The sequence below is a fragment of the Canis lupus genome, chromosome 18 (genome assembly GCF_011100685.1).
Source record: "Canis lupus familiaris isolate Mischka breed German Shepherd chromosome 18, alternate assembly UU_Cfam_GSD_1.0, whole genome shotgun sequence".
In the NCBI taxonomy this organism is placed as follows: Eukaryota; Metazoa; Chordata; class Mammalia; order Carnivora; family Canidae; genus Canis; species Canis lupus.
Window position 1 is genome coordinate 51,404,641 of NC_049239.1, and position 16,426 is coordinate 51,421,066.

The 16,426-nt window shown below is 49.8% G+C and overlaps 1 protein-coding gene and 1 non-coding gene across 3 annotated transcripts; both read right to left on the reverse strand.

Annotated features, from left to right (window-relative positions):
• Positions 1-602: 602 nt before the first annotated feature.
• LOC119864345 lies at positions 603-766 on the reverse strand. Its single transcript, XR_005373727.1, has one exon. It is a non-coding gene; the product is annotated as a U1 spliceosomal RNA (small nuclear RNA).
• Positions 767-4,230: 3,464 nt separating this feature from the next.
• On the reverse strand, positions 4,231-9,339 carry NPAS4 (neuronal PAS domain protein 4). Of its 2 annotated transcripts, XM_038562509.1 has the most exons (8): positions 8,913-9,339; positions 8,069-8,220; positions 7,793-7,895; positions 7,416-7,677; positions 7,125-7,234; positions 6,659-6,794; positions 5,105-6,540; positions 4,231-4,380 (listed from the first exon to the last, which is right to left on the reverse strand). In XM_038562509.1, the coding sequence occupies exons 1-8, from the start codon at positions 9,085-9,087 to the stop codon at positions 4,352-4,354; spliced, it is 2,403 nt and encodes an 800-aa protein (XP_038418437.1). In that variant the 5' UTR covers positions 9,088-9,339; the 3' UTR covers positions 4,231-4,351. The 2 variants fall into 2 exon arrangements, with proteins under 2 accessions (XP_038418437.1, XP_038418438.1); XM_038562510.1 differs by lacking the exons at positions 7,125-7,234; positions 7,793-7,895; positions 8,069-8,220; positions 8,913-9,339 and having other exon boundaries at positions 7,416-7,587.
• Positions 9,340-16,426: the final 7,087 nt, after the last annotated feature.

Below are 16,426 nucleotides of genomic sequence, written 5' to 3' on the forward strand. Positions count from 1 at the left end.
GCTCTTTGCTTCATAAGGGTCTTTCCTCTTTAGCACCATAAGACTAGGGGGGATTCTTTTTGTCTTTTAGCTTTCATTTCAGTGTCTCAGTCTTCCCACACCCTAACCCGGAATTTAGCAACTATTCCATGGGGGAAAACAGGTCATGCATTTGGGAGGCTCATCCAATTTCCAATCAATTACACCAGCCCCTGATGGCCACCCAAAACTCACCACCAATGGATTCCCTCTGCCTGGGCTAAACTAATCAGCCTGCATCCAGAATCAAAAATTTTCTCCAGGGAAGATGATGGACTCATCAGCTCACACATGAAAGGCTCTTTCTTCTCTGGAATTTTAGTTCATCTATTTGTTTCTACATTCTCCACACAGCTGCCAGAGGGATGGCTTAAATATGTAATCATATCATGTCATTCCACTGCTTAAGTGTACTTAGTGGATTCCTATTGCACATAAAATCCAGTCTAAGTTTCTACCCATAGGCGAAAGGTCCTTGGTAATCTTTTCCCTTTTTTGCTCACCTTGATCCAGGCACACCGATTTCCTTGCTATTCCTTAAACAGGTCACATCCTTTCTTCTTTTTTTTTTTTTTTTCTTTTACCAGGGGAAAGCGCGAACGCAGTCCCCCACTACCACAAATTATGCAGTCGAGTTTCCCACATTTGGGGAAATCGCAGGGGTCAGCACATCCGAAGTGCAATGGATAAGCCTCGCCCTGGGAAAACCACCTTTGTGATCATGGTATCTCCCCTGCCAGGTAAGTATTAGGTCACATCCTTTCATTTAAACACTTCTACTCTTAAATTAAAAAATTTTAAATAAAAAAATAAAAATAAACACCTCTACTCTTACTATCCTTTAGCCTGGAACATTCTTATTTCTGTTTCTCACCCTTTAAGTCATAACTCAATGATACCTTCTTATTTTTTTAAGATTTAAAAAAAAATTAAGTAATCTTTACACTCAGAACCTGAGATCAAGAGTCAAATGCTCTACCGACTAAGCCAGTTTACCTCTAGACTAGAGCTGTGGTTCTCTATCACAGCATCCTTGCTTTTTCCCTTATTGTACATACTGTACACTCTCTTCAGACTACTTGCTTACTTTTTTTACTTTTTACAACTAGAGCATAGGCTCTGTGAGCCCAGGGACCCTGTCTGTCTTGTGCACTGCTACGTTCCCAGCATCCAGAGCGGCTCCAGGCACATGAGGGTCTTGTAAATATTTACCACATGGAAAAATGAAGCTGCTTGAGTCAGCACTTGAACTCAGACTTTGACCCCAAAACTTGAGCCCTTTCTCCTACATTCTGCTCCCAGGGCAGAGTTGGTATTGGTGAGAAGCAAACTGGTTGAGGGTAGAGCTGGCATCTGCAGTGACTCTGGGAGTACTATCCAGCAAGTCCTTTCCTCTCTCCTGGCCTTAGTTTATCCATTTGTTCTTGGCTATGATGCTCTGAGCCTCAGGGACCTTGCCAGTGAGAGGAACAGAAACATAACCTTCTCTGTCCAGCAGGTGGAGCAGCTGGCTTTCCTAATTTTTTTCCCTCGGAGCCGGCCACTGTCTATCTCCCCGGAGTTTCTCCTCCTGAGTGATCCCTGGTGCCTCCTTATCAAAATGCAGTCTACTCTCATCCATCACCACCACCAAAACCCACCAGTGAGGTGCTTCTTTTTTTTTCTCATATATTTTAATTTTTAAAAATTTAATTTATTTGGTCTTACTTTCTAAGTTTTTTTTTCCTTTTTGATGGCCACCAGGGAGGTTTTTGATGAGACTTCCGCATGTGTCTCGAGGTTATTTTTACTTAAGATTTAAAGCTGAGAGTTACAACTCTTTGTCTTCTGGGGAACTCAGGAAACGAATTTTTGTGGTAGAAAATTGGTGACTTTCTATTCAAATCCTTGGGCTGATCTTCAGGGATAGTCCTCTCAATCAAATATTTCTGGGGTGCCTGCTATATGCTCAGCCCTGTGCATGGTGCCAGCAGAGCAGTGGGGCTAAGACAGAATCCTCCTGGGCCTTACGGTTCAGCTCTTCTATCCAAGTTGAAGGACAGATTTATAGGAAGGCAGAGGATCGATGCAAAGTGGAAAAGGGGTGACAGTTCCCTAGAATGTCTTCCTTCCTATGGGACCCTCTCAAGGGCATGGCCCTGGAGCTGGAGGATTTGGAATGAGAGGAAGTTTAGGAGATTCTCAGTGTCATGATCTCAGCTCCTGGAGTCCAGTCCAGTCCAATATTTCACTGGAGGGAGGTTGGAGTTTCCTTCCTCTCCTTGAGAAAGAAATTTCTTTGAGATTTGGTGGTCACCAGTGCCTTCTAACTCACTTTAATAACTTAAGTCTGGGGATGCCTGGGAGGCTCAGTAATTGAGTGTCTGCCTTTGGCTCAGGGTGTGATCCCCGGGTCCTGGGATCAAGTCCCACATCGGGCTCCCTGTGAGGAGCCTGCTTTTCCCTCTGCCTATGTCTCTGTCTCTCCTCTCTCTGTATGTCTCATGAATAAATAATAAAATCTTTTTTAAAAAAATAACTTAAGTCTGGTCTGTGCTCTTCGGTTTATAAAGACCCAATTGAAGTCTAGCATCATCTTTGAGAGATTAATATCTTTGTCCCATTTTAACCTGTGAAGAAACTGAGGCTTGGGTCTCACTTAGCAAATAATTTTTGGAGGTAGGATTTGAATCCACGTCTTTCTGCTTCTTAACTTTCATCCTCCCACCTCCACCCACTAAACCCTGTGGCCATTGGGCCCTCAAGCTTGGAAGAAAACTGCATTTTTGAAAACCTTGTCTCCTAACTCAGGTATATTCTGCTCAGAAATTGGGGGTCTGCTCTAGCTTGTAGACCTGGAAGAGAAGATGGCCCTGCCTCAGCCCAAGCCTGACCTTCTTAGGTAATCTGGAATGGGACAATTTGAGATAGTTATTCACCAGCTTTGGGGAAGAAAGGGACAGCCCAGAACTCAGATGCCAATGATGTAGGTAGGTTGCCCACCTATGCCTCTCACCAACCTTGGGGCAAATCACTTTTTACCTGAGATCCTTCTTAGTTCCTTCATCAGTGAAATGGTGCTAATATTGCCTGTCTAGAGGCTCTGTTATAGTGAACAAGGGACGTTTGTCCACTGATAACCCCATGCAGAGATAACGCAGATGGTTATCACTTCCAATGAGAAGATGCAGGGCCCCAAAGGGAAATTCCTTTCCTGAAGAACCAGGCTGAAGACAGACTCATGTTCTAAAACTTCAAACCCACATCCAGGAAAATGCCAAGTCGAATTCCTTGCCCATCCCCAGGCCCTTCTGCCCTCTCCTGCATTGTGAGTACTGCAAGCCTGGAGCAGGAAGGAGATTCCAATACCCTCAAATATTTTTATGCCAGAGCATCTTGAAGGCAAGAGGCAGCATCTGTTTTGGCTCCAGACTCTCCGGCTTCTAGCACAGAGTGGGCCCACCATGCACATTTGTGTTGAGTGCAGGAATGAATGAGTATGTGAGTGAATGAAGAAACTCCAGGGCTCCAGACTTTGTCTCCTGACTCGCAGGCTCCCATCTGGGCCTCCCAACCTTCTCAGATCCCCCCATTCTTCTCTTTTCACAGCAGTGCACAACACCAGTGGTACCAAAAAGGCAAACTGGACTTTATTATAAAGTTGGCTACAAAGTCACCGCAGCACCACGAAGTGGCCACCTGGGCAGGCCCAGGCAGTCTGGCAGCCGGGTGAGTCCCGCACCAGGTACACGCACTCGTGCAAGCACACGTGTGACAGCGGCAGGTCTGCCTTCCTCCATCGGAAAGGAACGTAGCGTCTCTTCGCGCCCCCCACCCCAGGCGCGGGGCGCAAAAGTCACAAGAAGGGCCGCCAGGGCGGCAGAGTCCATCGGAATTGAAATCCCGTTACTGGTGTGTAGAGAATTCTACGTGGGTGTCAAGAGCCCCTTAGGGCACAGGCTGGCCCAGGTGGGCTCTGCCTTTCCCCCACCAAGGCCCAGGGGTGGCTTGGCCCCCAGGAGTGGAGAACTGGCCCAGGCCCATGGGGGTAGTGCGGGGGGTGGGGAAGTGAGACTCCCCCATTCTCCGCTTGAAATCCCATTCAAGGAAACTCACTACGAGTGAATACAGATTGAAATGGAAACTGGGATTGCTTGAAGTCTCTAAATTTTAAAAAGAAGCTCCCCTCCCTTGCCCTCCCACCTCCCCCCCGCCAAATCCTGCAGGGCTTGGGGAATCAGATATATCCCCCTTTGGCCCCCAGAATCCCCCCAACAGTCCCGGGGGGGTGGAGAGCGGCTCCACGTCTTGATGACAATATGCCATACTTGACGACGTTAAGTCACAGACTTATTCAAAACGTTGGTTCCCCTCCACTTCCATCTGCAGAGAGAGAGAGAAAGAGAGAGAGAGAGAGAGAGAGAGAGAGAAGACAGTCAGTAAGGAAAGATAGGTTGAGGACATGGCACACTGTTGGCACATAGTATGGGCTTCAAATCTGTTGGTCCAATGACTGAGTGATCAGCAAGATTAGGGAGCAATTTAGGTAGATGGAGTGAAATTATGACTATAGTTTTGGATAAGATAAAGCCATGAGCAAGAAGCCTCCAATGGGCCAGGGGCTGAGTTTCACTTTCTTTCTTTCCCAAACTCCTAAAAAACTCTTGCTCTGTTTTTTCTTTAGGGTGCAAGAATACTGAGATAGAGCTCTAATGCCTCTTCCAACAATTTGTTGTGTGACTTTAGGCAAGTTTCTTTAACTCTGGGACTTTGATTTTCTTCATTTATGAAATGGGTGGTGATGGCTGATCTAGGTCCCTCATAGGGTTAAGAAGCACAAACCATCATCCAAGGATTCTCTTGTACTTTATGCCACATCCCTGAGCCTGCCTTCTAGGCCTGCTTGTCCATAACATCTATGCTAAGTTGTTGTTGTTGTTGTTTTTCTTTTTTACTAGTTCTTATCCTCACTGCTACCCTGGGCAGCAGGTGTTGTTAACTCATTAATAAAATTAAGGTACAGAAAGGGGAATTTACTCATCTAATCCCACAGCATCTTGTTGTCAGGACAGGGACTTAAGTTCCTGAACATTTTGGCTGGACTCACCTTCATGGAAGCTGTCTTGAACTTGGCTCTGGAGTTGATGCAACTCATCAGTAAACCCATCATAGGGGAATGCTGAGACACCTGTCTCAAAGGCGGTTTCATATGTGGCCAGGTCCTCCAGGAAGCTGTGGTCTTCTGGGGACAGGTTGTTGCAAGGCGATGAGGCCCCTCCTGGGACCGCTGCCTCAGGATCCCCTGAACTCCATTCCCCATTGGGGTCTGGAGTAGAGAGATCCATGAAGATGTCTTCCACGGGCGTCTCTTCCAGGAATATGTTATCAGGATCAGCCAGGAAATCCAGCTCCTGGCATTTCCAGGGTTTCAGGTCCAGGCTGAGCACAGGGGGACCAGCCCCTGGCAGGGACAGGTTGGAGTCCAGGGGCTCCAGACCTCCAAGTGGCTCCAGCCCGCCCATACCAGCCTCAGCTGAGAAGGGCCTGTCCATGCCCTGTGCCAACTGGCTGATCTGCTGGATGAGGCGGTCTATTTCATTCTGTTCCTTCTCAGAGTAGTGGAAGAAACTCTGCTTGACTGGAGAGGCCTCAGGTGTAAGCAGGCCTTCGGGCACCAGAGGGACATCCACAGAGAGGGGGCCCCGCAGCTGGGCTAGGGCCAGGAGCGTGCAGTCCCCATTACCAGGGCTGCTAGGACTTGGGGGCAACTTCTCATAGAGAAAACTGCATCCCTCCTGGGTGAAGTAAGTCTTGGTGGGATTGGGACTCAGTTGCTCTGGGAAAGTTTGGCTGGGGCTGTTGAGGTGTGCTTGGAATGCTGTGCTGGGAGGAGTCAGTTGCTCATGGGCAGGGCTGCCCAGAGCCTCTGGGAAGGTGGCAGTGCTTGGAAGCAGCTGGTCTGGGAAGGTAGAAGTGCAGGGAGTCAATTGATCTTCATAGCTTCTGGCTGAGGTTTCGGTCAGCTGGCCTTGAAGTGGGCTAGTCAGTGGATCTGGGAAGGTTGCACTGCTGGGCGTCAGTTGATCAGAAAAGGTTGCGGTGCTTGGAGTCAGCTGTTCTTGGAGAGAGCTGGATGGAGTGGACAAGTGGGTCTGGAAGGGCTCATGGAGGCTAAAGAGGAAGGCACAGCCTCCTGGCTGGTGGGGTGTGTAGGGTGGGGTGCACACAAGATCCTTGCTCAGCTCTGCTTGAAGAGAAGGCTCAGAGCCAGATGGGAATGCCAGGTAACTAAATCCAAGCTCTTTTTGAGACTGGGGTAGCTCTTCTGATGTTGAGGCAGCACCCAGCTCTGGAGCACTAGGGAAATTGGTGCTTCTGGTAGCCCCCAGGGCTGGGGTGAAGAGTGGGTTGGGGCTGGAGCAATGCTCTTGGGAGAGGATGTTCTCAGGGAATGAGGGCAGCATGGTTGGGGTGCCCAGGACATAGGCTGCCTGGGTGTTCTCAGAGTTCAGCTGCTGGCGGAGGCTCCAGGCTTCCGTGTCACTGGAGAGAAGAGAAGAGGCAGATGGTCAGGGTCTGAGGTCTTTCCCAGAGAAGTTCCCCAATTTTTATCTCTTCTATGTCCACCTCAGCTGCCCTCCAAGCCTGTATTGCATCTCACCTGATTGGATAGTTATTAGCAGTAATGGGGCCCTCTGGACCTTCTGAGTATAACAGGCAATAAATCCATGCCCAGCCTCCAGGCTTGGCCTGCAGTCTCACGACCATCTCTGCCTGAATATCTCCACTCTCAGCCACTGAAGGGAAAGAAGAGATACAGAGTTAGGATGTCCATCAGGTAACCACTTAAACTCCCTCCTTGCTGACCTGTCCACTGAATAGGGGTATCGATGACATCTCTATTTCTGACTACCCTAACCTGCACCACTCAGCTCACCACTTAGAGTCCCCCAGTTCTGATTCTATTCTCACTCTGACTCCTCACCCTAACATTAACCCTATAGTATCCAAAATTGTTGGCCTCTGGTATCTCCCCAGCATAAGTCTTGACCACAGCCCTTCTTGGTTGGGTCTCCCATGACCTTTCCCAGCTCCCTGTCTTGTCCCCAGCCTCTCTGGACACTCACACAGGCGGTAGTGTTGAGCAGAAGCGTGGGCCAGGTCCTCAGGGTGCAGAAGTCCATACCATGATTTACAGAGCAGTTCACTGCGCTCAAAGCCCAGGTAGATTAGGACACTGGGAAGGTGGAAAGGGTGAGGTCAGCTTTCTGTTTTTCTTGCTTTGTACCCAGGAATCTCACTCCCTCCCAGGTCCTCTGCCCCCTTAAACCCCATTATCCCTGCCCCTGACTCCAGAATCTAGGGTCCCCTTATCTCTGGCTTGCCTCTCTCCTGGAGTCTGAATGCTCTGGGCTTACCTCTCAGAGATGTCCAGTAGGGCCAGGTCCTTAGCATGACGGCTCTGGAACATGGCCAGGAAGAGTGAGGCCGGGCCAGGGCCAGGGCCAGGGCGAGGTCTTGGCTCCAATGGGGCACAGAAAGCTGTGAAAACAGGGTTTCCTGCCCAGTAGGCCCCAGGTGGATGAGCATGGAATCGGCCTCGAATAAGCACCAGTTTGTTGCCTGCACTCTGGCGCCTGAGGGACTTGGAGGTGTTGAAGCGACAGCGGAAGAGGCGATCTAAGTAAATGAAGAGAAAAACTGATAAGAGAGTGGATAGTTGAGAGAGAGCAGGTGGGGAGGAGCAGAGAAGCAGGAAGGAGATTTGATTGAGGAAGGGAGAGGGAGTTCTTACCAGTGTCCAGGGCAGAGGGCAGGGTGAGTTGCTGGCGCACAGTTAGGTGGTCAGCTGGGTCAATGATGTCGTAGATACTGTCACCCTGGGCAACCAGGTCCACCTGGAGAAAGATGAAGAGATGAGACGACATTTAGTGAAGGCAGCAATCCCTGGTACATAGCATCTGTCAGGGCTCCACCCCCCTCCTCAGTAATTTTCAGATTCTCAAAAGTGGAAAGCTCATTGTATCCCCTATGTGCCCCAGCCCAAACTGAGAGGAACCTCACCACTCACCATGGAATGGCCCAGATGTTCGCTCACACTCTCAGACAGATATAGCAGCTTGCCCTCAGCTGTGAACACAAGTAGAAATCCAGGTAGTGCTGCCACTATGTCTTCAAGCTCTTGAGATGAGAGAAGCCCTGTGGGGCCCGCCAGAGGAGTGCCTGCAGAGTAAGAAGACATGGTGTGTCAGGAGTAAAACTGGGAGGCAAAGCATAAATGGACTGAGTTTCAGAAAATCCAGAAGAATTTCTCATGAACCTACCTCTGCACACACCTGTTGACCCACTGCCCACAGCTCTTGCCCAGGGAACCTGTTGCTGGATCACCCTAGCCAGAGAGCCCTTTGAATTCTAAGTCAGGGCCCCGAATTTCAGACCCACGGACAGCGCTTAAAAGCCGGCGGGGCGCTCAGCACCGCGGGCAGCGCCTAGCAATCAGGTGGTGCTGTCAGCACCGTGGACAGCGCTCCAAAGTCTGCAGAGGAGCCTCCTCTCAGTATAGAGAATAGTGGATGCATTTGCCCGGTTTTTGGGGACTCCATCCTTGCAACTTCCCGGGCTTCCCTCCCCGGTCTTCTGGAGAGCCTCTGCGCTTGTGGGAACTAGGGCCATTCTGTCCTGGCTCTCCTCCTCCCATAAGTCTGGGACCGGGGACACTATCCAGGCTCTTACCCTCATCCAGAACTAAGGTGAGATCTGAATAGAGTCCATGAGGAAAAGTAGGAAGTCCTGAGAGTTCCCCAAGTCTCCCTTCTCTGCCCGGCTTGTCGCCACACTGCCCTAGACATGCAGCAGTCCCCGTGGGTTCCCTCAGCTCCACTGCCTCTGGTTTCCAGCGGCCCCAGTTTGCTCACCTCCAGCGAAGAAGACGCCCTTGCGAGTGTAGATGCAAGCAAGACTCATAATGTGCAGGTAGGACAGCCGGACCTTGTCTGCTTCGGCCAGAGGCAGCAGCTCCTTGAGGTTCCGGATCTCAGCGTTGATCTGGTCGCGGCGCGCCTTGGAGGCGCCCTTGGTGGAGCGGTACATGACTAGCGGCTGCAGAGCTCCAGCCCCGGTGCTCCGAACACCTGCGTTCCCGTCCCGACGCACCGGTGGCTTCCTTCTTGCTTCCCCGTCTCTCGCTCAGGCTCTCTCTCTCTCCTCTCTCCTCTCCTGGGCTCCGCTCGGCTGCGCTGCCCCCGTCGCCTGCCTCGTTCCGCCTTATATAGCTCCTGCTAGGCGTGGGGGGCTCGCTTTAGAGAAAGGGGGGGCGGGAAAGCAGGAGGCTGGGCTAAGCAAGCTGCAGCGGGAGCCACTGGCTGGGGAGGGGGGAGCGCTCCTCCTCCCTCCCTAGCTCCCGACGTCATCCCATGACGTAGAATGAGAGCGGGAGGGGGGACGGGAGGAGGGGGAGAACAGAGGCTGCGGAGGGGGCCGCGCCTGGCGGCAGCTGAGCCAAAAAACAGGCGCTGCGTTAGGGAAGCCTGAAAGGGGGGTGCAGGGACCCAGGGGTCCAAATGCGCTCAGCTGGGGGAAGGGACAGGGCAAGGGTTAAGGTGGTCTGAAGCCCCTGGGAGGAGAGTCTGTAGAGAGGAGGGAGGGTCTGTTTCCAACATCGATTTTTCTAAAGAGATAAGGAAATGGGGGAGGAGCTGGGTAGTCTACAAATCCCTCCTTGCTATTTGCCAGATAAAGGTCACGTTCATTAGTGGGGGAAGGACCTTCCTTGGCCTCCACAGGAGAGGTCGCAGCTGGGGTTTCTCTCTAGGGATTACTCAATCTGGGATTCCCATAGTCACTTTCAAAGAACAAATCTCCTCCCCCCACCCTTTGGAAACCCGGTTCTTGGCATTTAGCAGGGGGCATTACATGGAAGTCTAAGTCTCTAGAGTGAGGTGAAAAGGGGGTCCTGAAGGAGAGGGACCAGCTGAAGTTGGCCTTGGTTCTATTTTCCCACAGCCAGAAATAGGAACACCAACACCAACGCTGTAGTCTGCAATGATTTTCAGTTCCCTGTCAATTAATTAACTGCAGCCACTAACAGGGGAAACTGAGGCAGGGTCCCAGGGCACCATGAGGATCTGGGTCTGCACCTAAGTATCCCTTCCCCCATCCGTTGCCAGCCCCCAAAGCGAGCAGTTCCCTCCGCCCAACTGCAAGCCTCGGTCTCCCGGCGGGCCGGGGGCGGGGGCGGGGCCGGGGGAATCCCAGCTCCATATTAGGACAGGAATCCTCCGGCGGCTGCCGCGGCGGCGGCGGGCGGGGCCTGCCTGCCTCCGCAACGCTCCGGAGGGCTCCCCCCCGTCTCTGGCAGGGAAGATGGGGAGGCAGCAAAGAAATGAGGGGGCCGGCTGGACCCTTCGAGATCCCCGCACCTGCCAGGGACGCCGTAACTCCGTCAGGCTGTCCTCCATATCCCCCTCCAACCCCCTCCCCATCTTCAGTGCTAGGATTTCTTGTTCTGTCTCTCAACCTTCATTTCTCCACATTCTCCTCCCTCGGTCCAACTAGTTTCTGAATCTCACTGTCTGCTTGTGATCTATCTCAGCTTTGTGCGCCCCCTCCCCGCCACCCCCTCCCCAAAAATGACCCCCTTCTGCTCTCTTGAGACTTTCTTCCTTTCTTCATCAGTTTTGTCTCCACATCATATCACCTCTGCCCCTTCCCCTTCTTTTTTCTCTTTTCAGTACAGATGATTACTATCTACAGGGGCTGAGGGGCGCCTTTCTTTGCCCTAGAATCCCATAAAAGGAGAAGGAAGTGGTCTAGGGGACATTTTTATGTGAAATCTTATTTGGTAGAGTAAGGATCTATGTGAAATCACTAAGAGGCTGAAAATGAGACCACTTAAAAATTGGAGGAGAGGGATTGACCTTATCATACAAAGTCACATAGGAATGGTGAGGATAAATTGACCCCAAGAAGCAAAATTTGGGGTCAAGGAACTACTAATCCCCATGGGAAAATGTGATGCAAGAGAGGCAGAATGGGAGCAGAAGACAGATGAAGAGAAGGGTGTCTCAGAAGAGGATGTCTGGGCATCCATGCTGACCTCTTGAGCCATTTTGGCAGAGGTTGGGGCCATATCCATCAACCATCCTGTGTTCAGTGGCACAACTGAGATGAGGGAAAAGGTGTGTATGTCTGTCTGCCACTATCTCTAACCCTATTTATCTCGATTACAGAGAATCATTCCTTCAGGAAGTATGTCTCTGTTCCACTTTCATCTCTATCTGACCCCTGATGTAACACCCTCCCCCCCCCCAAACTTCTGTTTGGACAACCCCTTGATCTTTGGACCTTATTATTGTATGAAAATCCAGGGCAGCGTTCCTGTTTTCTTCACCCACTGATGCCTTAGCCTTGGCTGGAAGACAACCTTAGTATTCCTTCCTATGATAAGAACCATCTGTTCATCAGGTCCAGCCAATCTCCAGCCCCGCTGAACAGAGCCGCCTGTGAAAGAATGGGGCACTGACCACTGTCCATGGTTCTGAAAGATCACACTGAAAGTAATTTGGCCATGGTCTGCCTAGACACTAAAGTAGAGCTTGAGTTCACACAGGCCTGAGAGTGAGGCCCCAGTTAGCTGTCCACTTCTCCTCTGAGGATGAATATGAGAGGGTCTCTTAGGGGCCCAAGGTTTCTGAGCTGGAGGAGTAAAATAAGCATGAGAGAAGAACTAGCTCAAGAGAACCCTTGCATTTTTCCAGAAGAATGGGTGGGTGGGGGGGAGGCCCTCTGGAAGGAAAGAAGGGTCTAGAAAGGGACAGGGAGGGGAAGAAAAGGGCTCATCCTAGTTCGCCCACTCTGATTCAAGTTGAGAAGCTCTGTATGTCCCAATGTCTCCTCTCCCTAGGCCAGCTCCCACTCCCCTTGCCTCCCACCTCCGTGAAGCTATATTTAACTGTGCAGAACCAAAAATAGCTTGGCAGCAGCTTCAGGCCGTGGGAGAGGAGCTATTTATATCATCAGTGACGGTTCCAAAATAGCAAGCAGGAGGAGGGGGGCGGCTGGCACGCTAGAGAGCTCCTGGCCGCTGCTAAAAATACTGGCAGTGTGAGTCATCTTGGCCTGGCTGAGTCACCCCACTCTCCCTCCTACCGAATCGGCAGGCAGCAGCAGCAGAACAGAACAAGCTAAGAATTGGAAGCTTGAGATGGGGGAGGTATCAGAGCCCATTGGCTATGGGAAAATGGGCAAGAAGTGAATTGAAAGAGGGGCTTTGGCTGGGGTGCCTGGGTGGCTCAGTCAATTGAGCATCTAACTCTTGATCTCAGCTCAGGTCTTGATCTCAGCATCATGAGTTTGAGCCCCACATTGGGCCTCATACTGGGTGTGGAATCCACTTTTAAAAATGAGGGGCTTTAAAAAATAAGAGGCTTTGGGGGTGAATGTGTAGAAAGAATGGGGGAACAGAAGCCACCCAGCTAAATCCACTGGGTGAGCCTGCAGTATTCTCAGCTATGCATGGCTGTTTAGGGATGCTTGGGCCATTGAAAGAGGGAGCCAGACTAAGGACATGCATATGTCTGTCTGTCCATTTGGCTGTGACTGTATTTGTATTTCTGTGTCTGTTTGCATGTGTCTTTGTAGCTGTATGTCTGTATCTCTGCATATCTATGCATTTGCCTATGCCTGCACCCATGTCTGTCTTTGTAAAAAATGTCTACCACTTCCTGTGTTGTGTGTAGTTCTATGTTTGTGTATATGTTTATGTTTGCAACTTTCTGTGTGCCTCCCTGTCCATGTATGTGTTTGTGTTTATGTGTGAGTTTGCTCTGTGTCTTTTGTTTTCAGCACCCAATGGAGAATATGAATTTGCATGCATCTCCAGCCTCAATGCACCTTCTGTTACCCTCTCTGATATCACTCGCTGGACTCTTGCACAACCTATCCTTTACCTCTCTCCATCAGGATCTTCCTTTCCTTCCAACCCTTGACCCTTTCACCATTTGTGAAAGTCTGTGTTGCATGCAATCTCTAGTAAAAAGATGGAGGAAGGGAGCCCCATATGACCTCTCTCTTTTCTCTTGAATTATCCTGAATCCTCCCTGGCCTGCAGGAGTAAGTGGTTTTCCATCGCTCCATATTTGGGGAGCTGAGGGAAGAGAAGGGCTTTCTTTAGTTCTAAAAAAAATTTCCTGGTGTGGGCACAAGCATGCGCAGCGCGCACACACACACATACACACACAACTGAGAGAGAGAATGAGAGAGAAAAAAATATCAAGGTCCCTTCTTTACTGAGACAAGCTCTTTGCATCTGTTGCCATGGCAACCCGCCCACTCCTTCCCCGAAAAATCACCAAGAAGAGGTGATGGCATTGAGGACGGATTGGCTGATTTCTTTCTTTATTATTTTTTTCCGAAAAAGGTCTTTTTATAGCAAGAACAGGCCGTGAGATCCCCTGCCTCTGTCTTGCATAGCTTTACTGGGGACCTAGAGAGACATCACCCCTCAACCACTCTCAAAAAGAATGTGTATCTTTTCCAGAGATTTTGGGGATGATGGCCTCCTGAGAGGGAGATGGAAGGTGATTGGGGTGGGGGGTCTGCTTCTTTAAAAAAGCATGGAGACTCCTGGTTGGAGCTGCTTTTCCAGATACTTGGGGCAAGGATCTTTCTTGACAGAAGGGTGTTGAAGTGTATCCTGTCTTGCCCCAGACAAATGTGTTTATGATGAGGAGAAAGAGAGAGGAAGGGAAAGAAGGGGGAGAAAAGGAGGGAGTAGGAGGAAGAGAATCACTTTATGGTTCTTCAGAGCAGATGACAATGCTTAAGGATGCAAGATCTCAGTGGTGGTCAGACCAGACAGGTAGATGAGATAGATGGCTAAAGAAAGATCCATTAATGCAATTGATGGCTCTGTGACTTACCACCAGATTATAGCTATGGCTAATTGACATGCACCCCAGGGAAGCTGGGGCCATAAGTAAATGATCTGGAGAGCACTGAAGCTCACCTTTCCTAACTTTGAGTTTCAAAGTCCTCCTCTAAAGCCTGGCAACCAGCCACTGCAGCCACATCACTTTCTCAAGTGAACTGTAGCCTCCTGCCAAATGACTGGATGGTGGAAAAGAAGGGATTCCTCATTTCCTCCTGTGCTTGGCTTGCTACAGAAATGGGGTCACTTGAGGCTGGAAGTTGGAAAGCCAGGCTAAGAATCTGATTCTAGAGAGAGACATCTCTTCCTTCCAGTGGACTGCTGCCACCCTTAGCAGGGAAGGTATGGCCTTGGGAGGGGACTTAGCTCTGCTTGAAGTGATGGAACAGAGAGATGGAAAGACTCAAGATTTGCTTTGACCTGCTAGATTGATTCTCATGGCAAATCTGCCTGTTATTGTTATAGTCATTTGGCAGATGGTGAAACTGAGGATCAGAGATAGACAATGATTTACCCAAAGTCACACAGCAAGTCATTGGTGATTCTGGGCCTTAATCCTAGTTCCTGCTCCCCATATCTTTCTCTTGCACCATAGGGTACTGCCAGGTACTGCAGACCCTGGCCAGCATGCCAAATCTGGCCCACTGAATGTTTTCATAAATAAAGTTTTACCAGCACACAGCTACCTCCATTTGTTTATGTATTGTCTATGGCTGTTTTCACCTTACAATGGTAGGGTTGAGCAGTCACAACAGAGACAATATGGCTTGAAAACCCTAAAATACTTACAAACTGACCCTTTGCAGAGAAAGTTTTCCATCTTTTAGAGTAGGATGAGTTCACACTAGGAATATCTCCACGTGTCTCTCTCTTTCTCAGCCAGAAGCTCTCTGGGCCCAGGGCATACCAAGCTGTCATTTTATCTCCCTTTACTCTTCCAAATGCCAGAAAGCAGTATTATCTCAACACTCCTTAAGGGAGGAGAGATTGGGAATCCTCATGGGCTAGGCTCCTTACTAGCTTCTAGCCCCTATGGAGCCTCTCCATGCAGGAGAGATGTTCCACATCCTGTTGCCATGGCAACAAGAGTTGGAGTTGGCAATAAGGAGTCAGGATACTCCATTCCATCTTTATCCTAACCCCAGTCTCAGGACTACAATTTGGGAAGGTTGGGGGTGTCCCATAGTTGGTGATTAAGGTATATTCAGGAGGGCAGAAAGTCCTGGAAAGAAAAAAAATTATGGTCTTATGGGGTCTTAGGCCTCCTAGAGTCTTCAATCTAAGCAACGAGAAGAATTTCTATGCAGCTTCTCAGAGAAGTTTAGTAACTTGCCCAGGGTCACACAGCTAGAATGAGATAATTCCAGAATTAGAAAACAGGTTTCCTGATTTCCACTTCTTCCCATTTTTAAAAAGATTTTATTTATTCATGAGAGACACACAGAGAGAGGCAGAAGACATAGGCAGAGGGTGAAGCAGGCTCCCTGCAAGGAAACTGATGCAGGACTTGATCCCAGGACCTTGGGATCACGACTTGAGACAAAGGCAGACACTCAACCACTGAGCCACTCAGGTGCTCCTACTTCTTTCCATTTTTTATCAGACTGTTCTTTTGAATTCATGGGTCTGAAACCACACCAAAGTTGTCAAACAGATTCCCAAGTATCTCCCCAGTCCCAGGCCTAGGGTTTATCAGTCTGTGGAGTGAAAGCATAATCTTTATGTAGAGCTGGTCTGAGCAATGGCTGTCTTGTCTTCATCTGCATCCTAGCAGCCTGTTTTCTTTCTCTCAAGGCCTTTTCATTATGTGATCACTCCCCCAATCTACTTGCACAGGGAGATATTCAGAACATTTTATCTATTTATGGTTATGAAATCAACAAATCTCATGTGAAGAGGGTACATGCTGGCACCCACACATTGAGACGGTCAGAGCCGGGTGAGTGGGCTGAGCCAAGAAGGTGAGGGACATGGAACCATGCAGTGGGTGGGAATGGAGAGTGTATCCAGGTGGGAAAAGATGAAACTGCTCTAGGCAAGGACCTGGAGGCAGGGCTGAGCAAAGGGGACATAAGTAGTACAATGAAGAGCATGTCAGACCAGCCATGTTCCAAGGAGGGGGGAAAAAATCATCACCTAAAATGCTCTGTGAATGCAGAGCAGGGACTCAACACTCCTGTAAGACCCAAGGGGTAGACAGGAGTTCAGGACACTGGCCTTGCCCTCGAGGAGCTGGATGTATGGAGGAGACAGACCCACCACTGTTCATCTGTTAGTTCAGCCCAGTTTCAGAGTCTTCTCCACCACCTCCACTCCTCCACACAGACTGGTGAGTTCCTCCTGCTCTGCTGGTTCTCTCATTCAGTCCGGGACCCTTTCTCAGTGTCCTCACAGCCTCCCCCATTTCCTCATCAGTGCATTTCTCATCTTGTATTATCATCGCTTGTTTACCTCTCTGTCTCTCCACCAGCATCTCTGTTTGGTCTCCATATTCTCAGCATC

What these genes read in the sequence shown, in the direction of transcription:
- NPAS4 (XM_038562509.1), bottom strand. Translation starts at nt 9,087, where the DNA reads ATGTACCGCTCCACCAAGGGCGCCTCCAAGGCGCGCCGCGACCAGATC. An exon ending in AACATCTGGGCCATTCCATG is followed by an intron (nt 7,896 to 8,068) that starts GTGAGTGGTGAG and finishes ATCTTTCTCCAG; the next exon opens with GTGGACCTGGTTGCCCAGGG. An exon ending in CTACTGGACATCTCTGAGAG is followed by an intron (nt 7,235 to 7,415) that starts GTAAGCCCAGAG and finishes CCACCTTCCCAG; the next exon opens with TGTCCTAATCTACCTGGGCT.